This window comes from Phyllobates terribilis, unplaced genomic scaffold (genome assembly GCF_046119375.1).
Source record: "Phyllobates terribilis strain yellow unplaced genomic scaffold, ASM4611937v1 Scaffold_3__8_contigs__length_932513732, whole genome shotgun sequence".
Lineage (NCBI taxonomy): Eukaryota > Metazoa > Chordata > Amphibia > Anura > Dendrobatidae > Phyllobates > Phyllobates terribilis.
Genome location: NW_027362763.1, coordinates 224,818,915 through 224,832,025, shown reverse-complemented (window position 1 = coordinate 224,832,025; position 13,111 = coordinate 224,818,915). Strand labels below are relative to the sequence as shown.

The 13,111-nt window shown below is 39.4% G+C and overlaps 1 protein-coding gene across 1 annotated transcript in view; it reads left to right on the top strand.

Annotated features, from left to right (window-relative positions):
* Positions 1-12,237, top strand: part of AGTR1 (angiotensin II receptor type 1) — a 153,971-nt gene extending 141,734 nt beyond the window's left edge. Inside the window, exon 3 of the mRNA XM_073674652.1 lies at positions 7,291-12,237. Within this exon, the coding sequence (XP_073530753.1) occupies positions 7,335-8,417 (1,083 nt within the window). The 5' untranslated portion in view covers positions 7,291-7,334 and the 3' untranslated portion in view covers positions 8,418-12,237. The remainder of the gene's footprint in view (positions 1-7,290) is intronic.
* Positions 12,238-13,111: the final 874 nt, after the last annotated feature.

The window sequence follows — 13,111 nt, the reverse complement described above, 5'->3', positions numbered from 1 at the left end:
TGAAGATGGATCCAGTTGGATGAACACATAGGAGGACTGCGCTGCTGGAGTAAATTGATTCTTCAGAAATGATGATAAGGAAAAGGCTTTTTATTCACAACGCATTTCGACGCCTTACCGGTGTCTTTTTCAATTGAAAAAAACAAATTTACACATCTTTGAAGATGAGAGTAATTTTTCACGTGTGAAAAAACTTAAGAAGAGATGAATTTGAGGGAGTACTATTATTTAAATGATAATGCGAAACCTAAATTGAACATGCTTTTTCTGTTAAATAATATGTGTATTTTTTTTTTTTTAAATACCACCCAAAACACTGAATTGCACTTCTGCTGTTGAAGGCCTGAAGACTCAGTGAATTTATTTGAAATGATAAATGATCAAATTATATTTGATAACTCCAGTCACCACTTACATGCAAAGAATACGTTTTACCAGGTGTTTCAACAACACCAGTTTCTCAAGCAGGGATCTGGAAACTGGAGACCTGTTCTTTTCGACTGCTCTATAATTAGTATTTTTGAGTTCTGATAAGATAAGGTTGAAAAATCAGCAGTGCTTTGTGGGTCATTGGCTACAGGAATATAGTTACGGATATAATTATCATAAAAATAACCAGCATGGCAGATTGTAGAGCAAGAATTATTGCCAAACACAAAAGAGCAGCTTCAGAAATTATGATTATTCATCTTTGCTCCCATATTAAAGTACAATGACATTAGCATAAAGTATCCTGTTTCCCAGCCTCTTGACTTAATAGACAATTATCTCTTTACAATACATTGAAGCTAAGTGTCTACCTAAATGAAAATGAAATTAAAGATTCATTCACGAGAGTATCATAGTTCACATTACAGGATGATGTTCATTTAGTTACAGTACCGCCACCTCTTTAGAGACATCAGGGGCTATTCGCAAATGGAGAATATTAACAGGAGCATTTGTTTATGAACGCGGGCTGGAAAAATAATAACGGCCCCCTCCGTCATAGTTCTATAGAAAATCACTCACCGGTGTACTAATCTACCAGCAATTGTGGGCCAAACATTTGCACAAGGTTCAAAGGCATATGCCCCGTTGCTGAAGCCAGAGAATGAATCATATTTATTGACCATATAAACTTGACATGAAACTTATTGTCAAGTCCAATGTCACTTATCCTGAAAATGCAGCTATGGAAGTGTTAAAGGGAACCTGTCATATCACTTCTATGAGTTTAACTGTCCCCAGGTTCTTGTTAGTGATGCAATGTGCATCACTGACATGCTTTTTCTATGCAAATCACTGCTATAGTCACTTGCTAAAATCACTTTATATACTTATTTCTCGTTCAGTCATAGGGGTGTTCCTTTCCATATTTAGTCATCCTGATCACCGCCCACTCAATTTGAATCTTTATTCCACGCTTGCACACTTTCAATCTGTTCTCCAGCGTTCTGGGTAATTGTACCATTGCGCAAGCTCAGGTAATGTGCAATGCACTTGCGCATTGATATTGGTGTCCCTGCACATGCGCACAGTCAGTGAAGCTGTGAACTCAACACAGCTTCACTGCACATGCGAGGGGAGCTGCGAGTCACGGCGCATGCGTGCGGCTCCTCCGCACATCACGGCTCCCCCGCGTGTCACGGCTCCCCCACGCGTGCGCTGTGACATGCGGCTCCTGCGCATTTGCACAGTCAGTGAAGCTATGACCTCAACACAGCTTGACTGGGCATGCGCGGGTGACCCGCGCTTCACATCCCAAGTGCGGGAGAGCCGAGCATCACTGCGCATGTGCGGGGACCCCATTCCCAAAGCACAAGTTCATTACCTGCGCTTGCGCAATGGGACAAACACACTGAGAACGCTGGAGAACAGGTTGAAAGTATGCAAGCGTAAAATAAAGATTCAAATTGAGTGGGCGGTGACCAGGATGACTAAATACAGAAAGGAACACCCCTATGGCTAAATGAGCAAGTAAGTTATAAGTATATAAAGTGATTTTAGCAAGTGACTATAGCAGAGGTCACGCTCCAGGACTCCCCCCCCACCCCCCCTGACACTGTGTGCGCACGCGTGCACACCCACCGCTGCTAGGCTGCGGTGGGACACGTGCATTCCAACATCGGCGGGCGGAAGTGCCCTGTAGAAAGTGATGTGCAGTGATGCATGCGCCATAGGGGGCAGAGACCATCTCCACAGTAATTCACACCACATCTGGATAGTAATTACACCTAATGGTGTGCCCTATAAAAACACTCGATAGCTCACCTGTAGGCATGCCCCCTGATGAAGCGAGGGCGAAACGCTCGTGTAGGGGCATGAAGACATGCTGTATTCACCCACAGCCTGCTGTAAGTATGCTATTTACCTTGTTGGAAGTTGCCATAAGCCTGATATATGGATTCAATGTTAATAAGGAGTGCTGGTACTTGTATAGAGATGCTCTGTACCGCTACTATTTAAGGGTTTAATTTTGGATGCAGTTTGCACAAGGCATATGTCACTTTATACAGTATTAAGGACACTTGTAGTCACTATCTGTTGAATAGACTTCTTAGTGAATTTACATGCAGTAGCACTTTATTTAATTAAATAGAGGTGTAAGGGATCTGTGTCTCCTCTTTGTAGAATTGTGTGGTTTTAACCTTGTTTGTACTCTTTGGTGTGTTTACTAAAGATCATTTTTAATACATAATAACTCTGCTCAGCTAGGCTTTTTTCTATAGGCCTGTTTTGTGGGATATAGCAGTGATTTGCATAGAAAAAGCATGTTAGTGATGCAAATTGCATCACTAGCAAGAACCTGGGGACAGTTTAACTTATAGAAATGACGTGACAGGTTTTCTTTAAAGGTGATATGTGCTGCCAGTTCTTCAAGTTACACCTCTATGATCATACTGGGTCTTATATGGTCACATGGCACCAGAGTAGCTACTAGTTCTGCTAGGTTACTTATTTACCAGTCGCTAATGAATACTTACTATGGTAAACTCCAAATTTCAATAAATAATGTGTTAAAGGAGTATTCCAGTCTGCATGAATAATTACAATAAATTGGCCACTGAACAGGATATAATTTTTAGATTGTTGAGGGTTCCAATTTTGGTTCTACCAGTAATGCCCTACGTAATATCAAAATCGAGACTTGCATCCCACATTTTCATCTACCTGTCCTGTGGCCTCAGAACTGTAGCAAGAAGGAATTGAATGAAGCTGCTGGTCACAAACACACCAAAGTACATGACACTGATGGAGATGGAGATGGTGTCTAAAAAATTACGTAGGTAATAGGTTGTGCTCTTCTTACTTTATTTCCTTAGTGTCTTATTCTTGCAATTGGTAGGTGACCCAAGAGTGGGACCCACATCATACTAAAAATTAGTTGATCATTTATGTAGACCTGTCACCAAGTCAAGAGTGGAAAGTTTTTCAACTCATTTTATTTCTTTTCAGAGTCTTCCATTTTTGTCTTTTTTATTTAATTTCCCATACAGTTCCATAAATATGGGCTTTTTTTATTTACTGTTAATTTTTATTGTCTTTACCAAAGTGGCGTTGCTCATAGAATTCTTTGACAGTGTTTTTTTAGGTAACTCTGACTTACTACCATGTGAGCAATACCTCCTTGGTAAAGATTTTAAAAAAATTGCAATTAATCAAAATGTTCATATATCGGGGACCATATGGAGGATTTAAAAAACAATGAAATTCTCAAGGGAGCAACTGGAATAAAATAAGATACAAAATAGATGTGTACAAGTGTTCCCTTATAGACTTGTTAAAAGAGCTGCATACAGGCGCACTGTTTGCCACCCTGCATACATGTACTGAAATAAGAATAAAGGGGATATGTATATGATACAATTAACTAATATTGTTGGACGCCTACCTTTATGTCTGTGTATCCAAGATCTGATGTATTCTCTTTGAAAAATTCTAGGGGTAAGGAGAGGAGACAGTGATCTTGTCCTGGATTCACCCAAGGTAGTAAATCAGCTGTCCTGGATTCCTGCTTAATCCTCCACTGCTTGTGCAGACAGCGTGCCGGCCGGTCACGTCGGTTCTCACACTAGTATGTGGAGGTCTGCCGTCCTGTGCTTGGGTGACGTCACTCAATACACAAGTTCTCCTTGTAATAAGGTTATAAAGAGGGAGATTTATCAAACATGGTGTAAAGTGGAATCTGATTGGTTACTAAGGGCAACTGAGCCAGTTTCACAGATCTAGTTTTCACAGATAGATCTCCCCCAAATCTGTTTTCTTTTCAGATAATTCAGATAACACATAATGGCAAATAATTTAAATACAGATAAAAGAAAATGGATTTTAACAGAGTATTGGAAATCTCAAAATGCTGAAACCGTTAGAGCAAATTGGGTTGAAACATTTGGTACTCAAGCCCCAAAGAGACAAACCATTTACCGCATTCGTGTCAAATTAAATGCCACTGGCTCAATCCTTAATGCTCCAAAAACTGGTCGGCCCAAAACAGTCTGTACAGAAGATAATAAACAACTTGTTGCTGAAACATTTGTTCAAAGTCCAAAAAAGTCCACCAGAAGAGCCTCTTTGGAATTGGGAATTTCACGAGCTTCTTTCATGCGAATCCTGAAATCTATTGGGTGGAAAGCTTATCGTCCACGTCTAATTCATGGTTTATTGGAGGATGATCCAGACAGGTGGCTGCAATTTAGTGAGTTTATGCTTAACAAAATTGAAGAAAATCCAGTAATTTTAGACAACATTATGTGGAGTGATGAAGCTTCTTTCAAATTATCTGGCCATATTAACAGACATAATTGTATTTACTGGTATAATTAGAACATGCATTTAACATTAGAGCAACAACTAAATGAGCCTGGTGTCAATGTTTGGGGTGGTGTTTCAAGTTTTGGTGTTTTAGGACCAATATTTTTTGATGGAACAGTCACAGGAGATAAGTATCTCGAAATTCTAATGAATCAAGTGGTTCCCCAGTTACAGCAACAGCCTAATTCAAATGACCTTTATTTCCAGCAAGATGGGGCCCCTCCACATTATTCAAGAGTAGTCTGTGAGTAACTTGATGAAACATTTCCTAATAAATGGATTGGCCGAAGAGGCCCACTTGATTGGCCTGCATGTTCACCAGACTTGACCCCAATGGATTGTTTCTTTTGGGGAGTACTCAAGGACAAAGTTTATAGTCGAAAACCAAAGAGTGTCAGTGATTTGAAAAATTGCATAAGAGATGCATTTCAAGAAATTAATACCCAAAGAGACTTGTGCAAAAAAGTTTGTCGAAGAGTAAGAGGCAGACTTCAAAGATGTGCAAATTGTAATGGAAAACAGTTTGAGCTCCTGCGTTGATAAAATTTAAGGGCTTTTGTATTATTGTTCAGAATAAAATTTAATTGTCAATGTTATGCTTGTGTTAGTAAATATAATTTTATATATAAATCAAAATAAATGTTATTATTTTCTGGCCACCTACTTTTGGATCACCCTGTATATATATACAGTACAGACCAAAAGTTTGGACACACCTTCTCATTTAAAGATTTTTCTGTATTTTCATGACTATGAAAATTGTACATTCACACTGAAGGCATCAAAACTATGAATTAACACATGTGGAATTATATACTTAACAAAAAAGTGTGAGACAACTTAAAATATGTCTTATATTCTAGGTTCTTCAAAGTAGCCACCTTTAGCTTTGATGACTGCTTTGCACACTCTTGGCATTCTCTTGATGAGCTTCAAGAGGTAGTCACCGGAAATGGTCTTCCAACAATCTTGAAGGAGTTCCCAGAGATGCTTAGCACTTGTTGGCCCTTTTGCCTTCACTGTGCGGTCCAGCTCACCCCAAACCATCTCGATTGGGTTCAGGTCTGGTGACTGTGGAGGCCAGGTCATCTGGCGTAGCACCCCATCACTCTCCTTCTTGGTCAAATAGCCCTTACACAGCCTGGAGGTGTGTTTGGGGTCATTGTCCTGTTGAAAAATAAATGATGGTCCAACTAAACGCAAACCGGATGAAATAGCATGCTGCTGCAAGATGCTGTGGTAGCCATGCTGGTTCAGTATGCTTTCAATTTTGAATAAATCCCCAACAGTGTCACCAGCAAAGCACCCCCACACCATCACTCTTCCTCCTCCATTCTTCACGGTGGGAACCAGGCATGTAGAGTCCATCCGTTCACCTTTTCTGCGTCGCACAAAGACACGGTGGTTGGAACCAAAGATCTCAAATTTGAACTCATCAGACCAAAGCACAGATTTCCTCTGGTCTAATGTCCATTCCTTGTGTTCTTTAGCCCAAACAAGTCTCTTCTGCTTGTTGCCTGTCCTTAGCAGTGGTTTCCTTGCAGCTATTTTACAGTTATTGAAGAGATGTGTCTGCTGCTAGAACTCTGTGTGGCATTGACCTGGTCTCTAATCTGAGCTGCTGTTAACCTGCGATTTCTGAGGCTGATGACTCGGATAAACTTATCCTCAGAAGCAGAGGTGACTCTTGGTCTTCCTTTCCTGGGGCGGTTCTCATGTGAGCCAGTTTCTTTGTAGCGCTTGATGGTTTTTGCAACTGCACTTGGGGACACTTTCAACGTTTTCCCAATTTTTCGGACTGGCTGACCTTCATTTCTTAAAGTAATGATGGCCACTCATTTTTCTTTACTTAGCTGATTTTTTCTTGCCATAATACAAATTATAACAGTCTATTCAGTAGGACTATCAGCTATGTATCCACCAGACTTCTGCACAACACAACTGGTGGTCCCAACCCCATTTATAAGGCAGGAAATCCCACTTATTAAACCTGACAGGGCACACCTGTGAAGTGAAAACCATTTCCGGTGACTACCTCTTGAAGCTCATCAAGAGAATGCCAAGAGTGTGCAAAGCAGTCATCAAAGCAAAAGGTGGCTACTTTGAAGAACCTAGAATATAAGACTTATTTTCAGTTGTTTCACACTTATTTGTTAAGTATATAATTCCACATGTGTTAATTCATAGTTTTGATGCCTTCAGTTTGAATGTACAATTTTCATAGTCAAGAAAATACAGAAAAATCTTAAAATGAGAAGGTGTGTCCAAACTTTTGGTCTGTACTGTACATATATATATGATATATATATATATACTGTATATATGACACTTTCTATAACTTCTTGCATGTGGCTCTGCTGTACATACATATATGTATTGTATATAACAAAATGATAATGAAAATAATTTTTTAGATACAAAGATAATATACCAAGTCATTCAACTACTTATAAATTCAAAGACATTAATAATTTTGCTTGTGTGCTTATTTTTTAGGTTTAAGGGAAAAGAAGAAAACTGTAAAACGTACAAATCTCAAGATGCAGAATATTTCATCACATCAGGTTGAAGTTTCGTGCTTCACAGCAGGAAGACACAATTACATATTTATTGCTGTTCCAATAGTGTACAGCACAATATTCATTATAGGAGTCTTTGGAAACAGCCTTGTTGTCATCGTGATTTACTGTTACATGAAGATGAAGACAGTGGCCAGTATCTTTTTAATGAATTTAGCTATTGCTGATTTGTGTTTTGTGATCACATTACCATTATGGGCAGCCTACACAGCCATGCACTATAACTGGCCCTTTGGCAACTTTTTGTGCAAACTATCCGCAGCAGCAGTCACCTTTAATCTGTACACCACTGTATTTTTGCTTACTTGCCTCAGCATTGACCGATATATAGCCATTGTCCATCCAATGATATCCCGTATTCGCCGGACAATAATGGTTGGTAAGATCATTTGTATTTCCATTTGGATCATTGCATGTCTGGCAAGCCTACCTGCATTTATATATCGTACAGTAATACCCCTCAAAGACAACATCACAGTGTGTGCTTTTTTCTATCCCAACTCTTCAAAAACAGTTTTGACTGGGATGAACATAACAAAGAACGTTCTTGGATTCTTTGTTCCTTTTTTGATCATCTTAACAAGCTACACATTAATTGGCAAGACACTGAAGGCCACCTTCCATGGACAGAGGGGCAAGACTAGGAATGATGACATCTTTAAGATGATTGTGGCCATTGTTCTGGTGTTCTTCTTCTGCTGGCTTCCACATCAAGTTTTTACCTTCTTGGATATTTTAATACAGTTTCAGATAATAGAAAACTGTCAATTTGAAGACATTGTCGACACAGGAATGCCTATCACTATTTGTATCGCCTACTTCAACAGCTGTTTGAACCCTTTTTTGTATGGTTTTTTTGGAAAGAATTTCAGGAAACACTTTCTACAACTTCTGAAAAACATACCACCAAAACTTCGGTCAAATACAAGCGTGAACATGAAGATGAGTACACTTTCATATCTTCCATCAGAGCACCTCAATGCTTCACTGAAAAACTCATCGCATTTGAGTGAACACGAAGAACTACACAATAGACACATCTAGAATGGTAATTGCTACTATTCAAAGATCTTGAGTTAACACAAATGGCCTCGGAATCTTGAAATTAACGTTCACTTGCGTCTAGTTAATCACGGCCCGTTTCCAGTATCAAAAGCCTACAAGAATTACAACACATAACCAGTGGCCACTAAACTTTTCCTGTATAAAGATATTGTATAATTTAGTATAATGGATAGTATGATAGCAAAAAAGACTTTTAAACTGAAGCTGTCACATTGCAAATGTAGTCTGATCTACAGTGTAATCTTACAGAGTCGGAGATGCCGAACAGATTGATATATAGGTTTGTGGGAAAAGATTTAATTTAACTTGCATTTTATTCATTGAAATCCCTACTGATTTTGGTCTTAGGAATCAAGTGGGTGGTCCTAATCAGTGACTGACAACAATCTATGTATTCACACTTATCAAGGGAAGGCTGTGAATTACTCATTAGAAACACCTCCTTGATTACAAAGTCCAGACTGAGCAATGATTTAAATGCATGAAAGTTAGACTGAATCTTTTTCCATAAAGCGTAGCATTTTCAAGCTGACAATTTCCCTTTAAAGGGGTTGTTTGGCCTTAGGCTACAAGTCTGCAGTCAGTCTATGTGATTGCAGAATTTTGAAACTTCACACCACATGCTGCGAGGATTGTCTGGTGCCTTTGCCAGGAGTGGGCGGTTATGTGGCCACAAGTATGCACTTTGCATACTTCCAGCCACACTCGAACTAGACATGCCCAGCCTCACTCAATATGCTTGCATTGAGTGAAGCCATGTACGTCTAGTCGGCACTCGACCACATGTATGCAAATCACATACAGTACTTGCTGTCACTCACCCACTTCTCCCGACACAGGAGAATCCCTACAGCAAGCAGTGCATGCAATGTGAGGTTTCCCAAGTCTGCAGTCACATATAGTAACTGTAGACTTGTAGCCTAAGGTCGGACAACCCTTGTATATGTACAATATGAACACATCACAAGAAAGCCTAAATCAATTAAAATGTTTGAATTAATGGATAAACGTATGATTGAATGGAAGAATGCTCTAACCATCATTAATGACTATACCTCATTATTTGTAAAGAATATTTCAGAATATTTTATTTTTATGTAGAGAGAATTTACACAATGAAAAGAATACATATTATTTTATATTTATGTGTATATAGAGACTATGTAAATAAGGAGACAGTGTCACAAAATACAATCTTATTGCTTAAATAATTAAGAGCTTTGGAAAGATAGATGCAAAATTATTATGTCACTTTTCAAATTGCCACTATCAGCCAATAAAGCTTTATATTTTTATACATGCATGTGCACGTAGCCTAACTATCAATACTAAGTTAGAAAGAAGTTACAGAAAGTGATAACATTAAAAAAGACTAATGGTTGCATTATTGTCATCAAGTTGGCCTCTAACCAAGGGACACAGTTATATGGATTGACCTGTATTAGAAAAAAGTATTCTTTTCCAGAAAGAGCACCACTTCTGTCTAAAGGCTGTGTCTGGTGTTGCAGCTCCACCTTCTTTACCTGAAAGTGATGTACTGCAGTGCCACATACACCCCATGAAAAAGTAGAGCCAGTTTTACAATACAAAATAGCCTTCATTGAAATCCAACTCAACTTTAACTTGACATATGATTAAATGGTCAATAGCTTAAAGGGGTTGCACAAAACAATATTTGTGTTAAAGAGGTTGTCCAGTCTTAATCTACAAGTCTGCAGTCATTCTGTGTTATTGCAGACTTGTGAATCTTCACATCATGCGCACTGCGCACTGTGAGGAATCTTCAGCACCAGGAGCAACAGGCGTGTGACAGCAAGTATGTGATTTGCATACATGCAGTCACATGCTGACTAGATGGATGCAGCTTCCCTCAATGTAAGTGTATTGAATGAGGGCTGACATAGTCTAGTTGGAATGTGGCTAGGAGTATGCATATTGCATAATTGCAGTCACATGACCGTCCATTCCCGGAATCGGAGAATCCTCACAGTATGCAGTGTTCATGATGTGAGAATTCACAAGTCTGCAGTGACATAGAATGACTGCAAACTTGTAGATTAAGACCAGACAACTCCTTTAAGCATTAATGTTTTCAAAGTAAAAACACAGAGGAATATCGACTTTCTATCACCCCAATGCAGGTTACTTTGGAGCTCCAGAAACAAAGTCTGTGTTATCCAGAATTCAACAAGACCCATGAAGCCTGTGATTAGCTGTAGTGGTCAGGTGACTAGCAAAGCACATAATCAGTGGTTTCTCTGATGATGTGCCCTACTAGTGCTTTTTGCAGCAATTCACATGCCCCAGGGGTCATTTTACCATCTGGATGTTGCAGGTATTACTTCTGGAGATGGTAAAAACCTACAGGGTTAAAGCTGAGAGCAAGAGAAGCAAGTTTGCTCCTGAAGCGCTATGCAGAGTATAGCCCTTTAAGACATCACAAAGGCCAGAAATAGGTAAATGGATGTTTAGAAAGCTCTTAGTTTACAGTAGAAGAGGGAGATGAGGAATGGCCTGACAGCTACATGGCGGCTCTCCCCTCTCTCTGATGTCAGCGCGGTGCCCATCCAGCTTTGATCTAAACGGCTGAACTACATCAAACAGACTGGTAACTAGGGATACACTACCTAATAGGGCAGCTTTACCCACTGCTAGATGGTACGTCTCCCCAGAGCCACATATTCATCTGTGCTGAACAAAATGCAGAACATATTTTTCATATCAGATACCGATATAAAATCTATATCTGTTTTTTAGTTTTGCCTGGAATTGTCATTTAAAGGAACTTGTCACCAAGATTTGACTCCACAAAGTTTTAAATCTTGTAGGGCTTTTTTAGTTTAAAATGAGTCTGACATTTTTCTGAGGGTCACAGCAAACCGCATTTCCTGTCACATTTCCTGTCACTTGATGCACAGCCAGCCCTCCTACCTACGTTCTGTCAAAATCAAATGGCTGTGTATTCAGTGTGGTACCCAGTAAATGTGCCATAAGTGTCCTCAACTTCTCTCTTGCTTAAGTGTACGACAGTGGATCCTTCGGGCTACAGCGACAGTGTCATCTCGGGTCTGGTGTCAGATTTGGATTGAGTTCTGGAGAAAGTTGAGGACCAGCACAGCTGTGAATTATTGGCTTGGAGACAGCGATGGCCACAGGATGGAGACAGCCTCTCTAGTCACATTTTACACGTCTTCTCCATGGCAGGCTGGAAACCTAATGCTGATAGCACAGATATATCGTAAAATATGCAAAAAAAAAGTACTGCCGTAAAATGTGACTGTATTCAGATAAAGGAATGCATAACATATTCATTACTGGATGCTGTCTTATCGTTAGGTGGTTTTTTTTTTCATATGCAATGTGCAGACAATAAGCCAGCTAGAACACAGGGAGATTTATGCTCTAAAGAAGGAACCCCAAACTTTGTTACCTTAAAAGCCAAATTCAGCTCTGAGAGATTGTTGTGAGCCTCATTCTATGTGAATAAATCATAGAAGTGCCCCTCAGAACGTTATAATGTCCTGAGAACCCCCTTACAAGGTAGTATCCCGACTACCTTCCTTGAAAGTAAAAATGACAAGAGTATCCATTTGTAAAGGATTTTTGTCCTGAGTTTCCACGTATAAAGCAGTAATGCCCTTAGTTCCCCCTTATAAGAGTAATAATGGCCTGAGTATCACTTATAAAGTAAGTATGCCCATAAGTGCTCCAATACCAAGTAATAATGTCACCGAGTGACCTCCTCAACAAGTAATAATTAGTGTTGAGCGAGTATGTTCTATTAACCCTTTCGCCAAGTATGCTCGGGCCAAGCTCCGAGTATCTACAGCTGCTCGGTGATATGGTTGAATCGCTCCCGTGTGCATGATTTGCAACTGTTTGACAGCTTTATTACATGTGAGGAATGTGTAAGAAATAGACATTCCTTACATGTATTAAAACTGTCAAACAGTCGCAAATCATGCACACGGGAGCGATTCAATCATAGCACCGAGCAGCTGTAAATACTCGGAGCTGGGCCCGAGCATACTCGGCGAAAGGGTTAATAGAACATACTTGGTCAACACTAATAATGACCCATGTGAACGCTGATACAATGAATATGGCACTCTTCTGAATAGTCAGCCATGAGCCATACATCAGGGGCCCGCAAGTCACATGTGCTCATGAGCCGTTGTAAATGCTGTTCTGGATTAAAATACTTAGTTTAGAATCAGACCAAGATAAGCAATCCAATATACTTGGACATACAGATTGTTATTTTTAAATGTATACTTAGAAATGGTGTTCATAGATGGACATACTTCAGTCCATTTTTATATAAAGGTACTGTTAACAACCTTTTTAAGGAAATATGTTGCGATTGCTTAAGACAGGGGGGATATATTGCGACAGGGGGTATAGATATTTGACCTTGTATTTTGTAATATTTAAAATTCCAGTCAAAAATATTCAATCCGAAATCCATTTTTGGGAAGGACCGTATTGATTTCTATTTCCACCTATTCATTTTGAAATCTTCTTTGCAGTAGAATGAAAACCTGAAACATAACAAGAATTACTGTCCCCAAGTTATATTGTGGACAGCTCACTATGTAATTTCCTTGTCTGGTCCTTGATGTCACTTAGACAGTGAGCTATCTATCAAGCTAAAAAACTGGTGTTGGGCAAGG